Genomic DNA, 25,224 nt, shown 5'->3' with positions numbered 1-25,224 from the left:
GCAGCTTTAAAAAAATGATGTATCAATATGGCAACAGGAAAAGACATCTAAAATATATGCAGTGAAAAAAAGTGGATGGCAAAAGGAGTATATTTATACGATCGCATACGTATAGAATCATTCTTATCAAAATCTGCATAAAGAGAAATAATTTGTAATGTTTTCAGATGATCAAAGGCAACAGTTATCCTTAGGTAACAGGTAGGGACGAGGGAAGCAGGCAGATTTACTTTATAATTACTTGTACACTTCAATATTTTCAAAAGGCACAGCTACCATTTTTTAATCATTTGTTTTCAATATGGCATATATGAGCAACAGCTGAGAAAGTAACTCTGGAAGCAAACTGTCCTCTGGAAAGTCAATTACTTTTCATTAACATTGAGACATACTCAGATTTTCCTTTTGTTTCACATTCTTCTCATATATATAATTCTCGTTCTATGCTTTTTCTTTCCCCTAAAAACCTCCTCCTTCACCAAGTCTGAATCTAGTCATTTCTTAAAGAACCTGCTGCTAGAGGGGTCCATATGATGGCTCAATCGGCTAATCCTCTGCCTGCAAGTCCCAGCATCCCCTCTGAGTGTCAGTTCATGTCCCAGCTCCTCCACTTCCCATCCAGCTCCCTGCTTGTGGCGTGGGAAAGCAGTGGAGGATGGCTCAAAGGCTTGGCACCCTGCACCCATGTGGGGCTCCTGGCTTCAGATCAGCTCAGCTCCAGCTGTTGCAGCCACATTTGGAAAGGGAATCAATGAATTAAAGATCTTTCTTTCTGTCACTCCTTCTCTCTGTAAATCTGCCTTCCCAATAAAAATAAATACAGCCTCACTTTTATATTGGCTTGTCTTAACTGGGGGGTGGGGGGGTGGCAGGAGAGTCACAGAATCAGCATCGTGTTCATTGTTGCTCTTCATTCATCGGGGACATAGACTTTCAATTGTAGGAAAGGTGGCTTCTTATTTTCTTTTTAGCAACTTTCTTGATAGAGCTGTGGGATGCCCATTATTGATTTGAAGCGGTAAATTTCTGGGTTTTTCAAAAAGCCTAAATGCAACTTAGTGCCAACAAATGATTTATAATACGATCTTAAATGCTTTGCATTGGGATCTGTTGTTTTCTCTCTTCTAGTGTGCTCATCAACAAGGCGCATGTACACTGAAATCACCCAGTCTTAGTCCCAGTGTGGGTGTGGGCTGCAAGGTAGGACCCACATTAGACCAAAAATCCCTACCCACCTCTACCAGAGCATCTCAACTACGAAAAGATGTGAACTTTACAAAACATAGAACTTTACGTACAGCCAACATAAAACCTTACAAAGTGTTGCTTCTAAAGGAAATAATGAAGATATTTTCCAGAAGTCCTCTTGGGTTCGAGTGCCACAACAGCCTTCTATCAGATTGCTCTGATACCATGTCATCCCACTAGGATCAACTCTTTCTACAGCAGCCAGACCAATTTTCTAACGATGGAAGTCACATCAAATAACTTATCCAGTGACTTAGGTCTCACTACAATCTATGTGATCAGGCTCTTGAGTGATACTTCCAATTAAGCCCTGAGGCTCTCTACTCACTTGCCTCCATCACAAAGGCCTCTTCACCATCTTCCAAACAGAATCTAGGCTTATTCCTGCTCTGAGCTTAAGGGAGTTCTCAGTCTCACTCTTTCTCTGTCTCTTGAATTTAAAAAAAAAAAAAAAAAACTAACAAAAAAATAAAATTTTAAAAATAGAAACATTCTGGAGAATTTAGATAGCTGTGAGTTGTAAGGACCAGGTGTGTATCAAATGGATGTCAAATGGATTCTGTTGAAAACTGAGCAAAGACCAGCGAGGTTCCTCCGACACCATTTGCATCAAATCTGTAGGGTCTTCTTTTCACTCTGATATATATCCTCTCAACTAACATGAATGAGGTGAAAACTGCCAAAAAAAAACAAAATCCTACAAATTTTTATGATTACGGGAAACACAATGACACCAAGCTAAATGAATTATCTGTGGGAATAAATCAAACTGTTTTAACTTTTATGACCCATTGAATTTTTAATTACGGCCAAGTTAATTTGTTTTCCGATCTCTCAAAGAACAAAGGTCGTCTGCAGATCATGAAAATGCAATTAAACTGAACTGATCAGAACTAACATCTGCCACAGTAAATGCAGCCAGACGGAAGTAGCCAGAGACAGTGAGCTCCAGGCAGCTGAAGAGATCCACAGAATTTCAGACTTCGAAAAAAATCCTTTGAGATGATGTAATGTGATGCTCTTCCTTCGTGACCCACAGAAGTGCTTCCCATCCAGCCCCCTGCTAATGGCCCGGGAAAAGCAGCAGGGAATGGTCCAAGTCCTTGGGCCCCTGCACTCATGTGGGAAATCCAGATGAAGTTCCTGGCTCCTGGCTTCAGTTTGGCCCAGCCCCAGCCCTTGTGGGAGTAACCAGCACTTACATGGTCTCTCTCTCTCTCTGTCTCTTCCTCCCTCTCTCTCTGGAACTCTCCCTTTCAAATAAATCAATCAATCTTTAAAAAAATAAAAATAAAAAATATTTGACTGATGATGAAAAGGAAACAAATAGGATATTATTGTTTTACATACACAGTCCAAGGGATGATCAAGATTGTGTAATATCCTTGGCTCTTTTTAGAAAACAATGGAAAAGGTAAAATTCAATGGTGGTAATTATATATAACAACAATTTTTTAAATGACAATAGTAACTTACGATGTTCACTCTATGACCAAATGCATAATATTTACTTAGTCATAATATTTACTTATTCTTTTTAAAATGTATTTATTATTTTTTATTGGAAAGGAAGATATACAGAGAAGAGGAGAGACAGAAAGATTTTCCATCTACTGGTTCACTCCTCAAGTAACCGCAACAGCCAGAGCTGAGCTGATCTGAAGACAGGAACCAGGAGTTCTTCTGGGTCTCCCATGCAGGTGCAGGGTCCCAAGGCTTTGGGCTGTCCTCCATTGCTTTCCCAGGCCACAAGCAGGGAACTGGATGGGAAGCGGGGCTGTTGGGATTAGAAACGGTCCCCACATGGGATCCTGGCACATGCAAGGCAAGGACTTTAGCTGCTTGGCTACTGCACCAGACCCCATTTATTCATTCTTTACAATAACTGTAGAATGATGACTCCATGATTATTTCCATTTTTTAGATGAAAAAGCCCACACAGGAAGAGGTCAACATTTACCTGAGTCCTTTTCGGAAACTTCACCTGCCGCTCAGTGAAAGTTTTATCTCACAGATACTTTAAAACATCTAGTCATGACTATTTTGTACTTGCAAGTGATCAACAAGAGACAATCGCCTGGCAAACAGGAAGCTTACGCCGAGGAAAAAGTGTTATCGCAAAAAAGCACAGCTTAGGAAGGAAACCCTGGACTTAGTCATACAGTTACCACAAAACACCAAAAAGTAGGCTAAAAAAGCAAACATGCACACACACACACTCTATAAAAAATGGGCTTGTGATCGGAGACTATGAAAAGGAAGATGACTAATGAGAGATAGGAATTAAAATTAAAACTGAGCAGATGATAAACTCATTAAGCATCATAGGCTTTTTTTTAAGGGGGAAACACTGCAAGAAACAAAATAACTGGACAGGGAACACTGAGGAAATGACACCTTGACGATCAGATACAGCAGGCAGTGTGGGAGCATTTTCATCAAGGACAGAAGTCAAGAAGCAACATCCACATGTGAAGACGGCGAGGCTGCGAGGATGAGTCTTTAAATCAGTGAAGGAGCCAGCACAGTGGCATAACAGGCTTATCTTCCACCTCCAGTGCCAGCATCCCAGACGGGCACCAGTTTGTGCCCCAGTCGCCCCATTTCTGATCCAGCTCTCTGCTAATGGCCTGGGAGAACAGGGGAGGCTAGTCCAAGGCCTTGGGTCCCTACACGCACATGGGAGACCCAGAAGAAGCTCCTGACTTCTGGCTTCAAATCCACTCAGTTCTGACTATTGCAGCCATTTGGGGAATGAACCAACAGATGGAAGGTCTCGCTCTGTCTCCATCCCACTGCTATGCAACTCTGACTTTGAAGCAAGAATAAATCAATGTTAAATTCCACTTAAGATGCCTACATCCCAAATCAGAGTGCTTAGGTTGGAGTTCAAGCTTGGCTCCTGATTCAACTTCCTGTTAATATGCACTTTGTGGGGCAGAAGGGGAGAGTTTAAGTACTTGGGTTCTGGCAACCCACAAGGAAGAAACAAACCAAGTTCCCAGCTCCCAGATTTGGCCAGTTTCATCTATATGCACCGTAACTGGCAAACGTACCAGTAGGTAGGAGCTCTTGTCTGTCTCTCCACTGTTCAAAGGAAGAAGTAAATCGTATAAAGAAAGCTTATCAGGCAGACTGAGTAAATGTGCTTTCAAAGGCAAATAGAATCACAGCTTGAAGAAGCATATGGTTATGGAATACTCAGTGCATAAAAATGCATATCGAACGTATGAGGGAATACAGTGGATGGACAATGACGAAACAAATTCCTCTTTTACTTCATTTAAGTACATATTTGAAAGGCAGAGACAGAGAACTAGACAAAGAAAAAAATCTGTTGGTTCAACTCCTCAAATGTTCACAATAGCCAGGGCTGGGCAGGGTCCCAACCATTGGAGCCATCACCTGCTCACCAGGGTGCCCATTAGCAAGAAGCTGGAACTGGAAGTGGACCTGGAATTCAAATCTAGGCACTATGATATGGCATGCAGGCAACACAACCGATGTCTTCATCTCAACACCAAATGTGCACTCCTACTCTACTTTCTCTTTGTGAAGAACAACTTGCCACTTTAATCTTTTGGCTTCTCACCTCCACCTCCAAATAGCCAATAACTGACGCAGTAATGTACCCAGGAAGTGAGGTAACCTGCCATTACAGGAAGTAAAACAGGCTCATAAAACCCAGGAAAAGGGAGAAGAGCTAGAGCAGGGTGGTCTCATTCCAATTTTCAAAGAAAGTACTCTGAAAAAGTAGGTTCTGGAAATAACAGACAACAAAACCCCAGCGACCACCACCAGGCATGTGGTTTAGGGACAGGAGAAGGTGAAAGATCACCCACAGGAACATGCCAGCATTCCCTTTTCTTTGTTCGTCTAGGAAGCCCAATACAGGAAGGGACGGGGGCAAGAGAGCAGTCACGAATGGAAAAATGGCGGGCAGAGGGGAGTGGCTAGAACCGCCACCAAGGTCAAGTGCCCCTCTTTGTGAGAAGGGCTTGATCGTTTCTACATGATCCTATTCAAACTTGCTTCTCTTCATAACGAATCCGATAAAGAAAGGCACAAAAGGCAAGTTAATCAAGCATGTGACATAAAGCAGGGGACAGCAAACTGAAGACTAAAAATAAGTTGGTAGGCAATGAGCACTGGATACAGACAAGGATATTTTTTATAACTAGAACAACAGGGTTTCATCTCATCTCATTCCAGTTTGTCTAGAACAGCCACAATCATTACAGCTACGTTTCATAGCCCAGCCAATGAGAATCCCTTCAGCTGCTCAGTCATTTAATCATTAACAATATCAGCATTTAGTACACCCCAAATCCCCTTACAAGTAGCTCCCTACAATATATTCTCACAAAATAAAATGAACCCAAATGGTAAAAGTCAAAAGAACCCAAATGGTAAAAGTCTTGACTTTGGGAATAGCTAGGAAGGCTATTATACAAAAATGAGGCACATGTTTTGGATAAAGGCTGTCCCAAATCAGTCAATTCCATCATGTGTACTTTCTTAAACTCACTCCTTCCTTGGAATACTTTTTTGTCAATAATTCTTTATAAAGAATGAACTACATGATTACAAATTGCCTTCCAGAACAGCCAAGGCTCGAAGTATTTCTGGGCTTCAAATTTCTTCTTTATAAAATGAAGGACTCAAGCAAATGGCAACCAAATTCAGCATACTCCAATCCTTTCCAACTAAACACATTTATGATACAGTGTTGTACAGTTCAGCAATTCCACTCCTTGGTATATACCCCCAAAATAACCAAAAGCAAGAACTCAGATTCTTGTACCTCAATGTCCAAAGCAATCATTAGATAGAATTAACACAAGCTTCTTTGCAATATAGAGGATATGTTTTGGCAGATACTCAGCCAAAACAAGTGAGGCTCCGCTACAAGTGAGATTCATGCTACATAACGGATGGATCTTGAAACTATTAAGTAAAAACAAGGACAGACCCCAAAGAACAAATGCTGCATGATTCCACTTTTTGAAATATCTAGACCAATGCCTGTTAAACAGTGTCATAAAATAAAGAATTTTTTAAAAAATCCTAAAACACACACACACACACACACACACACACACAGAGAAATATCTAGAATGGGCAAATACATTACAACTAAAAACTAAATGAGCAGTTATCGGGGGCTGGGGATGAGAAAATTTCCCTCTAAGGTAACGAGTTTTAGAAGCAGACAGAGACGAGAGCCGCACAACTGTATGAACATAATTGAGCTGTACACTTGAAAATCGCTAAAATGGCAATTTTATGGGACATACTTAATCACAATAAAAAGGGACAGAAGTTTACATCTTTCACAGATAAGGAAGAATGAATAGATCCTGGTCTAAGTGATCCTAGGTGGGTCTCAACCTGCGCAGCTTTCGGTTTCTTCAATTACAAAACAATCAAATCAGCTCCCACGGGGCATCGGGGCATCGGGGCATCGGGGCATCGGTCTTGAAGCTCTGAGGAAAATCCAGTCCTCTGTGTAAATACAACCGATGGATGTGAAGCAGTTGAAGGCAGCACTGTTTGGGAGAGGGCGGGCTCTGAGGCCTGCCCGACTTGGTCACACTACACAGAAAGGAACCAGTCAGGAGGAAGTGTGCACGCTGCAGAGACATCAAGAACGCCCCAGCCACAAGGCAAAGTGCTCCCGGGGACACAGTGCTACTCTGGGTCAAGACTTTCCCTGCAGACCTCACCACCACGAAGCTCGCTCAACTGTGAGGACAGATGCAGCCAATGAACCACAAGCGTTCTCGTCTCCCTGGCAACCGCAATACCTATTTCCACAGGTGGCTATTCTCTAAGAACGCTATCTTCATCTCACCTTGGAAAAACACGGGGAAATAGGGCAAAACGATTGAGTAGATCTTCATGTAAAAATGCTTCTTTTAATTTACAAATATTTTTAGTTCCAACCACAGTCAGTATTTGTAATAATGAGACACAGAAAGCCCTCATAGGAAATCCTTACTTGTATTAATCCCTTTAGGCCTTACTACAACTTGATGACATCAGATGACTACTGTCCCCATGTTACAGATGTCAAAACACAATGACAGAGATTTTAAGCCTTTTTGTCCACGGTCACGCATCTGAGTAAGTGGTAGAACTTACAATGGCAGCGTGGTTCTCTGCCACTGATTTAAACATAAACCCAAACTGTGAATTTATCAAGGAAAACCAACTCATGCCAATGTTTTAATTCCTGGCATGATTCACGATAAAACGTGTCTACTTATCAAAAGGCATTTGAGATAATTATGCCTCTCACAGGGTAAACAGTAAGAAAGAGTGGGTGCTCAGGGAGCAGCTAGCTGTCACTGGAGAGGAAATCCTATAAATAAACTGAGTCCTGGTCACTTCATGGCCTGACAACCTTGAGGAGTCACATCTCACCAGGGAAGAAGAAACCTAGAAACCCAACCTAGCTCTTGGGGTCAGGATCCTCAGAGCATGGCACCTGCTCCCAGGCACCGACAGAATGCTCGGACTGTCCATGTTCCAACTACAACTGAATTAGGATGGAGGAGATTGGGATAAAATGAAAGAATGGTAAGCATACCATGGTGAGCATCCTCAGCCATCACATTCAATCAGTAAGTATTCTAACCATGCTCAACCTATCAGTACATGTGACTGGGTTAGGAAGACCCCAGATAAACCCAATATAAACTGCCACCACCATTTACTTTCTCAAATCAGCTCAGAAGTCACACAGATAGAGGCATGAGACTCTGTCTTCACCCTTTAAACCTACAATTTGCGGTCAGTGTGGTGGCTTAACCAGTTGAGTCTCCGCCTGGTGTATCAGCTATTCATCTGAGTGCTAGTTGAAGACTCGGCTGCTCCACTTCCGATTAGGCTCCCTGCTCATGTGCCTGGAAGGGCAGGTGAAGATGGCACAAGTGCTTGGGCCCCTGCACCCACGTGGGAGACCCAGAGGAAGCACTGGGATCCTAGCTCCAGCCTGGCCCTGCTCCAGCTGTTCTGTCTATTGGGGAAGTAATCCAGCAATTGAAGGTCAAGCGATCTGTCTCCTCCTCCACCCCTCTTCCTCTCTTCCGAATACGTAAGTTTAGAAATAGACATAGAAATAAAAAATCAAAAGTAAAAATAAAATAAATCTTCCCCGGTTCTGATTCCATATCCAGTGACAATCTATGCTCTGGCTTTTGCAAAACCTTTCTTAACAGGAGCCAAATTTAAAACAAAACCACTAACATGTGGGAAGTCCTATTTCTTGATAGTCTGCACTTTTTTTGTTTTTTTGTGGCCGCAGTTGAGAGTTGAAATTTTATGTTGCAATTACAGTTTTTCCCATTCTGGGTCCCCCTTGCAACCCCGCTGACAGCCCGCAACTGCCTTCATCCTCCCTGTGGGCTGGTGTAAGGAAGACACATGTGAGACCACATTCACCATCGGGACAAGAAAAGAGCACATACCTCGTTCAAATTTTAACCGCTGATAAAGCTGAAACTGATCCACGGGCACCAAGCAGGCAATCTGAAAACAGAGATGTTGAAAAGATGAAAGTTCAGTCACCGCATGTCCTGAGTCAGCAGCCTCTGGGACTGCTCTTCCCCGCTTGGTTTAATCTACGCTCTGTATCTCAGCTGTTTGCAAACTTCTTCGCACTACGCTGTGGATGCAGTAACGCGTGCAGCCAGTCTCCAAACAACCGTATGGCTAGGGATTACTGTTCAAGACTTAAAACAGCCACTGTCTGCATTGTGTCGTTGGGACACTGCCTTCTGAGACCAGATAGCATCTCAGGGCTAATGAAAACTGCATTTGTTGGCCAGGAGATTGTATCTCCTGAATAATATAAAAAATAATTTCTTTGACAACAGCCACTTCATGGAGCCTTCAGTTACCTTGACAGAAACAAGCACCCTACCCATTTCTTGTTGCCCATTTTCTGTTACGATGGTTACATGAACCAAAGGTTTATCAGTAAACAGCAATGACTCACAGTCAACCAAATGGCATTTCAGATCAATCACTTTTAAATTGCATTTCACAGGCAGATGCCAGAAAAGCTGACTGCTCTTAAGCTGGCATTCTAAAAATATTAATTCCACTGACGTCAAGATGTAGGTACAGTGACGTTGTTTAAAAGATTTATAACTGGGAAAAATCAAAGGATTTGCCATTAGCCTCAGAGATACTTGGCTGGGGGATAAGAATACAGCCTTAGCCTTGACAATTCCATCTCTAAACTACTACTATTATTTTTGGTAGTGGGGTGAGGAGATAGACATAAAACATATCCAAACAGAAGGTCTGACAACTCATAAAAGGAAATCTATTTTGAGAAAACTCAAGAACATCATGTAGCTAAAATTGCACCGAACACATAGAAGAGGCTATCATATTGAGAAGTGAAGACACATCGCAGTATGCATCTCTACTCTCAACCAAAAGATGGACCCCCCTGAGACTGTTAAATCTACCTTGATCATAGGATGCTGGACTTCCTGCCATTGTCTTTCCTTACAATGTCAGGACACAATCAGCAAGACGATGGACTTCTGACTGTGATGGACTATACTATTGTAATAATATCCCTGAGCCTATGCGGCTGTATTACAAAATAAACAAATTTAAAATATACATATAACGCATTTAAGAACACAGTCAAAATCTAATCATCCCTGTTACAGAAGTAACCTCACTAATTTTACTTGATAAATGATTCAACTATCAGCTAGACGGTATGAAGCCCATAAAACAAAAAAGTTTTATCTTCCCATTCCAAGTAAAATATACTGAAACAAGTTCGATTTCATTATGCATTTTTTTTTCCCAAAATTTTCTTTCTCCAGTTGGGAAGATGAGGTCGTATTTTCATCCAGTACCTTAACAATCATAACAAATTAAGGTCAGTTTCATGTTATGGATATTTTAACATAGTTCTTTTTACAATTATGGATTAGACTTTGATTGAAAGCCAACACTGTTCATTTGTCATAATGCTACCCCCCAAAAAGATATCACAAACAAAATTCAGAGTTGGAGATAAATGGTGCAGGCAAGAGAATCGAAGGGGTGGCATTAAGAAATGAGAGCTCAGTTCCTGCCTTCGCAATGGACACACTGTGAGTGCAGAACAACCTGATGCTATTATGACGCTGAGGTCCAAGTGAGGAGGGGATGATGCCATGTGGGCCCAGGGGCCATGGTGATGTCACATGAGCTGATTTTGGCAACACTCCCTCCACCAAAGCTCTCAGAGTTCTTGGATTCTGTGAGCTAGCTTTCTATGCCACTTTCCTCTCTCCATCCAAAACAGGCTGAGGGCTAGGAAGAACCTTCTCTAGAACTTTCAAAGTCAGTCCCTTGTATTTGCTAATTTCTTAAGAAGCAGTTTACACACCAGTAAGCAAATGCAATTTACAAGTCAGGGGCAACAGGAGATATCTTAGTCACAGATGAAATGGTAATGAGAAAAATGACAGATATTGACGTGGTCTGAAGTCATCCACAGTAGACATAGATGTTCAAGTTTAAATGTGAAAGATACATTTCATGGGGATACCATCTGGGCCCAGGGGACCATGGTGATGGCACATGAGCTGATTTTGAAGAGTACTATTTCTGCTACCATAAAGCTCACCTCATATTAGCACGATTATTGGAAGCCTCAATAAAGAGGCAGATAAAAGGGCTCCAGACGATTTTTTGAACAACAGCACTCCTAAACTAACAACCCCAGAGAATAATAAGAGATGAAACAGAAATGTCTCGTGTCTTCTTTCCAGCAAGAAAAAAAAATTGAAAATATCATTCAAAAGTCACACTTCTGTCTGTGGAACTTTAGATTCATGAAAACTTGCAACATTTATATAGTGTTCCTAAGTTCCATTTCCCCCAATCACCCGTAATGATACTATCTTATTTGAGATGTCTTCAAAAATTAAAAGACATTACAAACAATGAAAAATCCATGCAGGGATTTCAAATATTTTTCTGCACCAGAATAAACTTCTTTTTAAATTTCAGTGAGCACTCTGAGACACCCTCACATGACTTGAGGGAGGAAGTCAGGGGATGATAGGAGGCCATGACCTTGGGTGCACAGTGCACTGAGGTGTCCGCACGGTGTACATGACCAAAGGACAGCCCGGGCAGCTGTCTGCAGGCACCCGGGAAGGTCACTGGCCCAGGGATTCAGTTCCCTCCCACCCTTCACTGGCACAGGGGCCCTGTCCTGCATGTCACAGCGTGATGCCCTCTTGCTTGGCTCCATCAGGGGTTGATGTCTCGAGTGAAGGAAAGGAGACGTGGCTGGTCTGTCGCACTCAGGTGAAGGGGTGGATATGCAGGTGACTGTCCTCTCTGTGGGAAGAGCAGTTCTTCTCTTCTGGGTGTGGGGGGGTAGGGTATGGAGAACCTTCTTGGTTTCTGTACTTGTGTGATAAGACATTTGTTTTGCAGGCAAGTACAGTTTCTCCTGTCTTTACTTTTGCAAGTCATGGACCTCAGGGTTGCCAAAACCTCAGCAGGTCATATGAGCCAGTGATTAGTTCCATCTCCAGATGTACTGATGTGTTGAAATCTATGTTTGATCTGTTTCTCTAATTTTTAAAAGCAGTTGTAATAGAAGCCTGGCTTGTTTTTAAAATTTTCCCACTGCATTTACCTTTTAATTCCAATTACTCATGAGCTTTTCAAAGTCCCCTCATATAACCACTGTCAATTAGGGAAACAACCAAATTCATACTGACTCAATACAACTGAACAATCCACAGTAGGTCTTACGCAAATTCCACTAGTTGTGCCTTTGTCATATTAAATCCAAAACCACATTCAAGTTACACTTTGCATGTATGTCTCCTTGGCCTTTTCCTATCCGTGACAGTTTCCAGTTTATCTTTGCCTTTCATGACCTTGACATTTTTGAAGAGTCCAAGCCAGCTGTTTATATAAAATACCTCAGTTTGGATTTGTCTGATGTACTTTTGATGTACTCATATGATTACAGTGAAAGTGTACATTTTGGGCCAGAACATCACACGTGTGATCTGGGGACTATCAGGAGGTGCTTGGGAACAACATGTCTTATGACCAATGGGGTTCACTTTTTTTTTTAAAGATTTATTTTTATTATTTTTTCATTGGAAAGGCGGATATACAGAGAGGAGAGACAGAGAGGAAGATCTTTCGTCTGATGATTCACTCCCCAAGTGAGCGCAACGGGCGATACTATGCCGATCCGAAGCCAGGAGCCTCTTCCGGGTCTCCCACGCGGGTGCAGGGTCCCAAAGCTTTGGGCTGTCCTCGACTGCTTTCCCAGGCCACAGGCAGGGAGCTGGAAGGGAAGCGGGGCTGCCGGGATTAGAACCGGCGCCCATGTGGGATCCCGGGCGTGCAAGGCGAGGACCTTTAACCACTTGCGCCACCGCGCCGGGCCCAATGGGGTTCACTTTTGCAGTTGGCACAGGTAATATCTGCCAAGTCTCCCCAATGTTGGGAACCAAATCTGATAGCGGTAGGTAGTATGTTAATTGAGGATCTTTAATTTACGAGTACCCCTGCAATGATTAGGAGAGACACAAGAAATAAAATTTTACTAGAAATAAAGATTTTACTACTTAGAGGCTCTGGGCACTGTATAGCATCCCTGGAGGTCACACCCAGAAGGTAGAGTGCATAGGCAGGGGACACCAAGGGACAAAGTCTTTGTAGAGTCCAGAGCATTAGCCAAACAGAATTCTAAGAGGATTTTTAATGGTGGGTCTAAATCAACCATGTGTGATTCTATGGGGTCACATCGAGTCATCGTAGCATCATCTACACAAGCTATGGTGCACGTGAGAGTCAGCAGGGCCAGCCCAATGGATACGGCGAGCTGTACAGGAAGGCAGTCACCAGAAGCCACCCTAAGGAACGGGAAGCTGCCTCAAGGGTGGCAGAGCTTTGCTTCCAGGATGAGACAGTCCAACTTAAAGTTAAAACAGATGCCCGAGCAACAGACAATTTTAAGAATTTCCTATAGGAAGACAATCTGAGACTATGTCAACTCCTACTTCTGATCATATGTTTGCTGACTAATTTTGATACATATTGACAATTCTTGTCCAAAAGAATTCACTACGGAGATGAGCATTTCTGCCAGCCATTACGATGCCCATATCCATTAGTCAGAGTGCCTGCATTCAATTTCCACCACTGGGTTCCCAATTCCAGCTCCCTGCTGACATATACCTGGGAAGCAGCAGTGATGGCTCAAGTGATGGGATGCCTGCCACCACGTGGGAGACCTGGACTGAGCCCCAGCTGTTGCAGGCATCTGTGGAGTAAACTACGGTTGGAAGACAGTGTGCTCTCGCGCGCGCTCTCTCTCTCTTTAACTCCGCATTTCAAATAAATAAATCTAGTCTTTAAAAAATAAAGACTGGTAAAAATGGAGCTGGGGATCCTTATTAAGTATCTGGTTCCCCATCTGCTGGAAGGCTGTGGCTTTCGTTTCCACCAGAGCAGGGCCACATTCAGGAAGTAAGAGCATGCCTACAGATGGGGTGTAGCAGCAGCTAGACCTGACAGTTAACTGGGTATCTCTAACACAGATTGGAGAAAAAACACACAAAGGAGAAAATCCTTTTTAAATTAATATTAACTATGACCATGATGTTTGAACAAGAATCGCTGCCTACATTAACACTAAACTATATTAACACTAACCTACATTAACATCAATCCTACAAAAACAAATTTTAAAATAAAAAAAGAAAAAGAAAGAGAGCAGGTATAGAACCTGCTTATTGCAAAATCATTCATGCAAAGAGTGATATATGTTCCCATAAGAACCGTTGCTCAATATCATACATATGTTTCCTAGTTAGAAAGTTAATTCAGGGTTAAAAAAAATGAAGTGATTAAAACAAAGTGATTAAAGCTCAGACTTCATTAAGTATTGCTCATCAGAATCTGCAAAGCCACATCAGAAGACAAGATTTCACTTAGGTCTTGCCCTTTAGCACTTTTTTTTTTTCTTTTTTGGTAACTTACTTTATTTGAAAGGGAGAAAAAGATAGAAGAGGGAGAGACAGTGAGTTCCCATCCACTGGTTCACTCTCCAAGTGCACACAAGAGCTGGGCAGAAAACAAGAGCCGGAAACTCCATCTGGATCTCCCACATGGACAGCAGTGACCTAACTACTGAAGTCATCGCTTGCTACCCCCAGGGTTAGCAGGAGGTTGGGATCAGAAGCTCCACTGGAACTCAAATCCAGGGACACCAACATGGGAGCGTGGGTTCCAAGTAGGTTTTTATCTGCTGTTTCAAATGTGTGCTGCAGCTGTGGCCTTTTAAGCCATCAGATTTTTCTGGATGTAGGTGTTAAGATTTCCTGGGTCTTCCAATCAATGTGGCTATGTTCAATTTCAGGCTCCGCTGCTAACGTGAGCTTCCTGCTTTGAAGACCCTAGGAGGCCGCGGGGAAGGCTGAAGGACCCCTGTCACCCACAGGGCATATATGGATGTTCCTATTTCCTGACTCCAGGCCCAGCTGAGCTCAGCTTCTGGAAGCATCTGGGAAGTGAACCAGCAGACAGAAAGTGGCTCTGTAATCCCTCCGTCTTTTCCCTTGTGTCCATGCTTCTTAAATAAAAATTAAAAATAAAAATTAAGCAAACTTCTGCTACAATTGCTTTCAAAAACATAGACTTCAACACATCAGTACATCTGGAGATGGAATTAATCACTGGCTCATATGACCTGCTGAGGTTTTGGCAACCCTGAGGTCCGTGACTTGCAAAAGTAAAGGCAGGAGAAACTGTACTTGCCTGCAAAACGAACGTCTTATCACACAAGTACAGAAACCAAGGAAGTTCTCCATCCCCCACCCAGAAGAGAAGAACTGCTCTTCCCACAGAGAGGACAGTCACCTGCATATCCACCCTTTCACCTGAGTGCGACAGACCAGCCACGTCTCCTTTCCTTCACTCGAGACATCCACCCCTGATGGAGCCAAGCAAGAGGGCATCACGCTGTGACATGCAGGACAGGGCCCCTGTGCCAGTGAAGGGTGGGAGGGAACTGAATCCCTGGGCCAGTGACCTTCCCGGGTGCCTGCAGACAGCTTGCCCGGGCTGTCCTTTGGTCATGTACACCGTGCGGACACCTCAGTGCACTGTGCACCCAAGGTCATGGCCTCCTACCATCCCCTGACTTCCTCCCTCAAGTCACGTGAGGGTGTCTCAGAGTGTTCACAGAAGACTGAAATTTAAAAAGAAGTTGATTCTGGTGCAAAAAAACAAAAAGCAAACTCAATATATGAACTTTTCAAAAAACCCACATGTATGGGTAAAAAGTACCGGCACGTGCATCTCCACGTGACACAGTCAACCCCTTCTCCAGTGAAAGCAGAAATTTAGAAACATTACTCCACATTTATCTACAGTGTTAAAATATTTTTAACCAAAGTTTTAGATTTTTTTTTCCAAAATAGACTTTAGCTGGGAATGTCAAAAATGTTAACTCTGGTAGATTTATTTATTCCCTACCACACTTGAAGCTTAATAGCTTTCCCAGCCAACACACACATATAAGGCCCAGTCTCTTCTAGTTTGTTTTTCAACCCCAGGGACAGGAATATACCACTTGCCGAGCAGCCTGGTTTAACTGGCTCCAGCTTTCTGTGATCATGGAAGCAAGAATGTTAGAGAGCCCAGCCAGCCTTGTGGTCTACTGGTTAAGCCACCTGAAGTGCCATCATCCCATATAGGAACTACCAGAGTCCCTGCTGCTCTCTTCCAATCTGGTTCCCTGCTAATGCTCCTGAGAACGAAGAGGAGGATGATTCAAGTACTTGGACCCCTGGCACCCAGAAACCTGGGAGTGTAGATGGTGTCCCAAGCTACGGTCTTTGGCCTGAGTCCCAGACATTGTGGCTATGTGGGGAGTGAACCAGATGATGGAAGGTCAATGAATCTGTGTGTGTGTGTAGGTAAATTATGACTTTCAAACACATAAAATCTTTAAAAAATGAAAGAGCTTGGCCCAGCACAATAGCGTAGTAGTTAAAGCCCTCGCTTTAAATGTGCCGAGATCCCATAAGGGCGCCAATTCTAATCCCGGCGGTCCTGCTTCCCATCCAGCTCCCTGCTTGTGGCCTGGGAAAGCAGTCAAGGATGGCCCAAGGCCTTGGGACCCTGTACCCGCATGGGGGACCCAGAAGAGTTCCTGGCTCCTGACTTCGGATTGGCTCAGCAATAGCCATTGCGGTCACTTGGGGAGTGAACCATCAGACAGAAGATCTTCCTGTCTCTCCTCCTCTCTGTATATACGCCTTTCCAACAAAAATAAATAAATATTTAAAAACAAAAATGAAAGAGTCGGTGAGTGGAACTGATGTCAAGAGAAGGTGATTTGGAGAGAATAATCGCACCTTTGTAACTCCAAGCAGTCTTTCCAAAAGCCCCCAAAATGATTACACCATCTGAGCAAAAACTATTTAGCAAATGTAGATTCATATTCCTCAGACTCCTATCTGTCTCCCCTATACCCTGCCCTCAGGTCTCTAGAGTATCCCACCCTAAACCCAACATTCCCTGCCCCCCCATAGAGAAATTCTGGAACCTCAGGGCTGCGGCATAGTGAATAAAGTTTTTCCCTGTGTACTGGCAACCCAAGTGGATATGAAATTTGAATACTGGTTGCTCTACTTCTGATCCAGCTCCCTACTAATATTCCTTCCCTACCCACTGTTTTATATATAGATATGGCAACAATGAAAGAGAGTTAGAGAGAGAGAGAGAGAAAATCTTCAATCCATGGTACATTCTCAAAATGTCTGCAACAGTTGGATCTGGGCTGGTCCAAAGCCAGAAGACAGTAACTTCTTACAGATCTCCCAAGTGAGTGGAAAGGAGTAAGGATTTGGGCCTATCTTTCACTATTTTCTCAGGCAGATTCGCAGGGAACTAGATCAGAAGCAGAGCAACCAGGACTTGAACTGGCACACATATGGGATATTGGTATAATAGGCTGTGGCTTAACCCCAATTCTTGGCAGGAGCAGCTGGCCCTGGTGCACGGCACAGCATTAGCAGTAAAAGGCAGACTGATTGATCCAGTGCTCCTGGACTCTGAGGGATGATCAGTGGGTGAGCCTCAATGGATGCCAGCTGGCATTTGGAAGAAGTTCAGCTTTTCAGGTTGTGGAATGGCAGCCCCTATTCAAGGGGGTTGAGTGCTTGCTACTCCAGCTTGATGCAGCCCAGATGCATGGTTCAGGCTCTCCCAGGAAGGATGGCACCACTTCCAGAGGTAAGGAACTGCTTAAATTAGCCATTGCTTTTCTCAACAAATTTGAAGTCCTCATGCAAGGATCTGGCCTGAAGCAGTGCTATTAGAACATGCCATCTGTGCCCTACCTTTGTAATGCCATCTTGGACAAGGTCCCTGGATGAAGGACCTGGGAAAATCCCGCTGTGCATCAGCTGAAAGGGCCAGATGATGCAGTGAAGGGCTCGTCACAGGTGTATGTGGCTTTACCACCAGCCACGTGAGCTCAAGGCCTACCTCTCCCCTGCTGCCGTGACACTGAGATACGAGCTGCATTGAACACAAGCACAAACGGGACTTGAACTGGGCACTACGGAGGCTCTTGTGATACAGAGAAGTTAAGACGCAGACTACAGCTGAGCCACTGTGAAGGATCCGAAGAGGCAGACACCAGGCAGTAGAGCCCAGTTTGTGAGCTGCACCTACCCAGTAAAGAGCTGAAAGAATTCTGGTACTCTCAGAAGATGAAGAAATGTCATACTCGATGTATTTGAGTCACAGAAATAGCTACAAGACAAAGGGAACCAACCCAAACGATTGTTCTTTTTTTAAAGAAGAACGAAGTGCTAACGAAGTATAATCATTTCTTAAGAAACAGAAAGAAGAAATGGCCATGGAGATAGAATCTAGTTCATCACAATGTGAATGAACCCCACTGGGACATTCTCAATATTGCAACATTCTGGAGTTACATACAAAGGCATCTCAAAGAGTTTGTGCAAAAGTCAAGTGAAACCCATGCCTCCTATGTGAGCACCAGTTTAAGTCTGGCTCTTACTTTCCAGGGAAGCTCCTTGAAAAAGCATCTGGGAGATGACAAATGATGGCTCCAACCCTTGAGTCTCGGCTATCCACGTGGGTGACCTGGATGAAGGTCCTGGCTCCAGGCTTCAGCGTGGCTTTGCCATTGTGACCATTTCAGGAGGTTAATGGACAAAGGAGTTCCAGCTTTCTCAGCCCTGACCCCACACACTTTTCAAATAAACAAATCATGATTTTTTTTTCACGGAAAATGGAGCTAAAAGATAAGCTTATTTTGGTACAAAAAAAAATTTTTTTTTTGGTAATCCATACATAGCTTTTTTCATACTGTAAATTTTACAGATTTATTTATTTATTTGAAAGGCGGAGTTGCAGAGAGAAGACAAAACAGAGAAAGAGATCTTTCACCAACTGGTTTACTTCCCAAATGGGTACAAAGGCTGGAGCTGGATCTAGGCAAAGCTAGAAGCCAGAAGCTAGGAGCTTTCCCCAGGTCTCCCACACAGGTTCAGGGGCCCAAAGCAGCTGGGCCATCCTCTGCTGCTTTCTCAGACACAGCAGAGAACTGAATCAGAAGTGGGACAGCCAGGACATCCAGTATGGCAGGCAGCAGCTTGACATGCTACCCCACAATTCCGGTCCCTCCACGAACTTTTTGAGAACGTCTATGCATGGATTTTGTAGGTCATGACTTAACTCACTGCATTGCAACACAGAACTCTAGCTCTTGTTCAAGCTTTTAAAATATCGTTGGGTGGGGCCTATGACACCATTATCCCATATGAGCAATGATTTGGGTCTTAGCTATTCTACTTCTGAACCAGCTCTCTGCTAACGTGTCTGGGAAAGAGAGAGAGGATGTCCTTCATGTTTGGGCCCCTGCACCACGTGGGGAACTTGGACAGAGTTCCAGCCTCTCAGCTTCAGCCTGGCCCCAACCCTGGCTGTTATGGCCATCTCAGCAGAAGATACATCTCTGTTTCTAAGATATCTCTCTCTATCCCTCTTTCTACATAACTGTTTTTCAAATAAATAAATTCATTTAAGTAAATATTTACAGTTTGATAGTTTACTTTTTTAAAAAGAATTTATTTATTTTTATGCAAAGGTGGAGTTACAAAGAGAGGAGAGATGGAGAGAGTGGATCTCCTACCTGCTGGTTCATTCCCTAAATGGCTACAATGACCAGAGCTGGACTGATCCAAAGCCAAGAGCCAGGAGCTTCTTCCAGGTCTCCCATGTGGGTGCAGGAGGCCCAAGGCCTTGGGCCATCCTATGCTGTTTTCCCAGACCATAAGCAGGGAACTAGATCAGAAGTCAAGGAACTGGCACTTGAGCCAATGTCAACATGGGATATCAGTACCATAAGTGGAGGCTTACTCTGATTTACCACCACACCAGCCCCCAAAATGTGGTAGTTTGTGTGTGTGTGTGTTTTGGGTTTTTTTGTTTTGTTTTATTTTGTTTTAATACAGCTGCAAAGTAAACTGCATTTAGAGTAAAATGGATGAACAGAACCCGATGCAGGAGAATGGGAGCACCTCCCCAGTGGGAGAGGGCAAATACAAAACGACAACACAAGGAAAATAAGAAAGGGTAAATTCTGGCCTAGAAAACCAAGAGGTAAACTACAGCCAGACACGCCCACTTGCCTAAATGCGAGTCCCAACACTGCACACCCATGTGTCACTGACTGATGGGTACCATTTCCTGGAAAGTCCAGAGCCATACTACCCAGTTGAACTTTCTGAATTCATGCCAAATGTTCTGTCCTGTGCTAGCCAGTCACATAACTGTTAGCCACATGTGTTGTTGAACATTTGAAAGCAGTTAATGGGTGGGGATGTGGCATGGTTATTACGAGTGCCATTAGAGACACCTACAGCTCATATCAGACTGCCTGGATTAGAAATCCAGTTCCGCTTCCAATCCAGCTTCCTGCCAATGCATGCTCGGGGAGGCAGTAGGTGATGGCTCAACATAACCGCCAACAATGGGGAGACCTGGATGGAATGCTAGGTTGAAAGCCTGAGACTAAACTATTGGATAGAAGATGGCCATATGTCTTTTTTTTTTTTTTAAGGATTTTAATTCATTTTATTTTAATTTTAATTAGATTTTCAGAGATTCAATACATCCTGTAAATACAATTCTAATAATATAATAATATTCCTTCCCTCCTCCTTTCTTCCTTCTACCCTCTTTCTCTCTCCCCTTATTTCCTTTTTAAGTTTTTCTCTCTCTCTCTGCCTTTCAAATAAATAATGTTTTAGAAAGTTACTGGTTAATACAATTAAGAACCTGAATTTTAAATTTTATTTCATTTTAATTAATTTTTTAAAAGATATTTTACTTGGAAGACGGAATTACAGAGAGGGGGGAGGGACAGAGAGAGAGAGAAAGAGAGTGAGAGAGAGAGAGATCTTCCATCTGTTCGTTCATTCCCCAGATGGCTACCATAGCCAAGGCTAGGCCAGAACAAAACCAGGAGCCAGGAGCTTCTTCTTCCAGGTTTCCCCTGCAGGTGCAACAGCTCAAGGACATTGGCAAAGAGCTGGATCAGCCAGGACCAGAAGTGGCTGGGAAGCGGCTACTACAAGAGGTGGATTAAACTGCTATGCTGCAGTGCAGGTCCCAATTAATTTAACTTACGAAAAAAAAAAAACTAACCGGAGCACATCATCTTTTTAAAAAGACACCTGTGTATTTATTTATTTGAAAGGAAGAGCAACAGAGAAAATTAAGTTCCATCCACAGGTTTATTCCTCAAATGCCTGCAACAGCCAAGGCTGTGTCAGGCAGACATGAAAAACTATGAACTCCACCCAGCTCTCTCGCACATAGGTGGCAGGTAGTCAAGTACTTGAACCATCATCGAGGCCTGGAGGGGTTAAACACATGACCAGAAAGTGCATATGGAGAAGGCGAGGTCCAGTTCTTTCTGCCCATAATTGCATGGTCTCAATTTCCTCTCCGAGAAGTAACCCAATTTCATGAGTTTTGTTGAGAGCGTTAGATAGCAGTACACTGGCCATGAGAGCAACTGGAGGGGTTACTGCTGGTCCTGTGTTTGCTGAAGAGTAACTTATTCCATTGATTTCTTGGAACCTCTCTCAGGAGCTCACAAACTCCGTAAGAATGGACAAAAGCTTGTCATTGGCTGGTTCAGAGCCAACAAGATCCAAAGATTAAAAGGCAGATTTATGGGCAAGTCAACGATGAAGGACTGAACAAACAAAAGGAAGAGATAAATCACAGACTTCAGAAAATAACAGAAAAACAAACAAAAAAGATGTTTCCGATGCCTGACATGGATTGCCTGAAAGGTTTCCTCTCTGCTCTTTGGAAATGGCTCAACTCGGGCTAGCACTGTAGAGTCACAGCAGTTGACATTTTTCTAACTGTGGTCTACTTCTCTTTAAAGACGATACACCATTGCACCTCCTAACATTACAGACGGTCAGTTAGATGGCTAGCACCTTTGCCTATTCCAGATCTGCTTCGGCACTCAAGTTGGCACATATAAATAGAACTGAGGTCAGAGGCCGCGTTAACACTGTGCATAAAGAATCCGAAGGTATGTAGCAGCAAAAAAAACTGCTTTAAAAAGTTCCCCTCAGGCAGCAAGGTGCTTACAGAGTCAAGATCCTCGTAGGCTGCATCTACAGGAAAGAGGGGGAAGGCTGTGGCACTCATGCATACCTCAGCTTCCTGCAGGGTTCCATGGTTCAGGCACACCACATCAGGGCAAGTGATGGGAGACCCACAGCCTTCTCGGATTGCAAGCTGCATATATTGCTTCAGGCACTAGAAGTGAAAAAGAAGAGAGATGGTTATTCACCTGATTGCAGTAGCATATGGTGATATAACTCAGCAGCCACTGCCTCTTCTTCCTTAATTGGCTGTCCTGGGGCTCCGATACTCAGGAAACGTAAGTTATCACAAGTACAAGTGCTCCCAGCCATCACTTCGGAAAGAATGCAGAGACGGGTAATTCATTAGGCATGACTTCATCCCTGGACTTGACTCAAGTCAGATTCCCACAAGCTCACACATTTTATTCACCATAGATTGGGAAAAGAAGAAACCTTTTGCCTTCACCGCAGAGGTCTCCATTTCATTTATTTTATTTTTGGGGACCAGGAGGATGGCCATTCTCTAGCCTTTATTTAACATCAGATAGATTACGTTTGTTAGTTTCAAGACAGCATTACAATAACTAACTGGCAATTCCCTGAGGACATCTGGGGTTTGTGTGGACAAATAGTATAAGAGTAATCTACCCCAGTTAACGGAGCAAAACTACTGCCCAGTAGGTCACTATATATACTTTAAGCATTTTTAAGGTAAAAAGAATATATTTTAGTTTTTTTTAAACTTATTTTACTTCCTAGTTCCATTTTTCCCTAATGATCCTCTCCCTCAAAACATGCCTCTCTCCAGAGGGAAACTAGAACTCTGTCTTATGCTGAGCTAGCCTGAGAACCAAAGATTAAGGCAGTGACTTAACAGGGGTCACTTCCCAGTCAGTGCCTGGGAAAAGATCAAATCAGAGACTTCCTGCTAACCAAGAATAGCAAAGACAAGTGGAGACAATGGACCTTTCCCAAACCATAAGCCTTGGTGAGAGCCACATGGAAAAGGCTTGGGTAGAAAAAAGGCCCTAATCAAATGCATAAATAAGAAACTGAACATGAGAGAAAAAACATCAGAGAACCGAAAACAAGCTTGGCCTATGGTCACCTGGTACGCCTGGACATTAGGCAGAGGATGGAGAAGTGAGAAGGCACAAGAGGTCAGAGACCACCAGCACCACAACCACCACTACTCCCCGACCTCACCTCCCAGAACCACAGGGAACTGATGGTTGCCCTTGTAGATCCAGCCAACACTTCCACAGATCCAAAGTATTAAAAAAAAAAAAAAAAGACTTAAACTCACCCATCAAACGCCATAGATTAGTAGACTGGGTTAAAAAACAAAATCCATCTATTTGTTGCCTACAAGAGATATTTCGCCAACAAAGATCAGCAGAAACTATATCTCATGGATTTTGATTTTTGTTTGTTAGTTTCACCTCTTCAAAACACTTTCTTCTCATTACATTCTCTAATGACTCATAGATCATAGAGTAGCATCATTTTCTTCGACAAGGTTCTTGATTTTCTTTTTCATTTCTTCAGTGACACATTAGTCATTCAGTAGCATGTTATTTAACTTCATGGTGTTAATTTCTTTTTTTTTTCTTCCTATTGTTGATTTTGTTTTGTGACTTTTCATTTAAGGGGATGTATATTAATTGTGTAATGAAGATTATTATATCCAGATGTGAGGATACAATACAGTATGCATCCCTACTTCCAGACAAAGATGGACTCCCAACGAAACTGTTTACTATATCTTGACAATAGGATGCTGGACTCTCTGCCATTGTCCATGTGTGCAATGATGGACATATGACTGTGCAGGAAGAACTATACTATAGTAATGATATAGGGGAACTCAGTGGGGGGGAGGGAATTGGGGAGGGGCTAAAGGAAATCCTAGGGCCTATTGCACTATATCATAAAGTGATAATTTTTAAAAAAATGCTACTTTGTCACTAGCCTCTTAGTTAGGCCTAAGAATGTTGACTCTGAACTTATAATGCTCAGGCTTTCTTTTTTCCTTATCATGATTTCCAAACACAAGATACTTACTATTTACATTGCATTTATAAAGTAACAGGTGCTCTAGGTAGGCTAGAGTTGACTTAAAATACACCTGGTATATGTGAGAGGTTTATGCAAAGGCCATACTATGTTATAGAAGGTTCTTTAGCATTTAAGGATTTGGGGGTCTACAGCACTCCAGAAACAAACTCCCTCAGATAAAGAGGGACAAATGTAGTTTCACCAAATAAGCGCTGAAGAATCTCAAATTTGGCTCCTCAGTTTCTACTAATTTGTTCACATTTGGTGAGCCCTTTCCTATGTGAATAATCAAAAGGCTCAAACTCAAAATACACATAAACTAATCTATGAAAACTACCCAAGCTAATCAATGAAGCATAGACTCTTATGCAAAGATGATTATTTAAGGATGGAGTTCAGGTATCTTAAATACATGCAATTATGTATTTGTCTGCCACATTAAGACTACTGCCATTGCACCATCTTTTTATGATATTATAAAATATTAGCCAAAAAACAAACAAACAAACAAACAAACAAAAAACTTCTCTGGCCTGAATACCAATGACATACTTTCCATATCTATCCCTTTCACAGACCATCATTATTCATTTTCTCCATCTGAAGGCCCAACTAATATCACTAGAGTATTAGTTCAGAAAAAACAACCCTGTATTTATCTGATTGAAATACCTATTACAATGTACTAAAGAGTTGATGTCTAGGGTCCTCCTGAATTATCCAAAACAGAAGATTTACATAAACTGTGCTGCATCATGCAGCAAAATGCTGCAAAAACAAGGAAAATGTTTTCAACAGTATTTAAAATGGGAAAGGTTCATGTTCAGGTATAAACAGAAAGAAAAAGAAATCTGGGACTAGGGTTTTCTTAAGTCATTCTTTCGTGATGACTGGGCCAAAGGCAAACAATATACATCACTTACAATTGGTATTTTTATTTGAGGGACAGAGAGAAAGAGAGACACATGACAAGATAGGTGGGAGTATTCCTGTCTGCCGGATCCCTCCTCGAGTGCCTGCAACAGCCAGGGCAACTGGACCAGGCTAAATCAGCAGCTGGGAATTCAATCAGAATCTCCCATGTGGGTGGCAGGGAGCCCAGTACTTGAGCCATCAGCACTGCTTTCCAGTGCTGCACATAAATAGAAAGATGAAATCAGGAGGGGAGTGAGGACGAGAACCCAGGCACTCTGAGCTGGGA

The 25,224-nt window shown here is 42.8% G+C and overlaps 1 protein-coding gene across 1 annotated transcript in view; it reads right to left on the bottom strand.

Moving 5' to 3' along the window:
• The window catches only part of RNF144B (ring finger protein 144B), an 84,434-nt gene that overhangs the window by 15,799 nt on the left and 43,411 nt on the right, over window positions 1-25,224 (bottom strand). Inside the window, exons 3-4 of the mRNA XM_040967615.1 lie at window positions 22,033-22,137; window positions 8,721-8,781 (exon numbers count right to left, since the gene is read on the bottom strand). Coding sequence (XP_040823549.1) covers window positions 8,721-8,781; window positions 22,033-22,137 — 166 coding nt within the window. The remainder of the gene's footprint in view (window positions 1-8,720; window positions 8,782-22,032; window positions 22,138-25,224) is intronic.

Source organism: Ochotona curzoniae, unplaced genomic scaffold (genome assembly GCF_017591425.1).
Source record: "Ochotona curzoniae isolate NIBS_2020 unplaced genomic scaffold, NIBS_Ocur_1.0 scaffold_461, whole genome shotgun sequence".
Lineage (NCBI taxonomy): Eukaryota > Metazoa > Chordata > Mammalia > Lagomorpha > Ochotonidae > Ochotona > Ochotona curzoniae.
The sequence above is the reverse complement of the archived record's forward strand: the minus strand, read 5'-3'. Positions and strand labels throughout refer to the sequence as shown.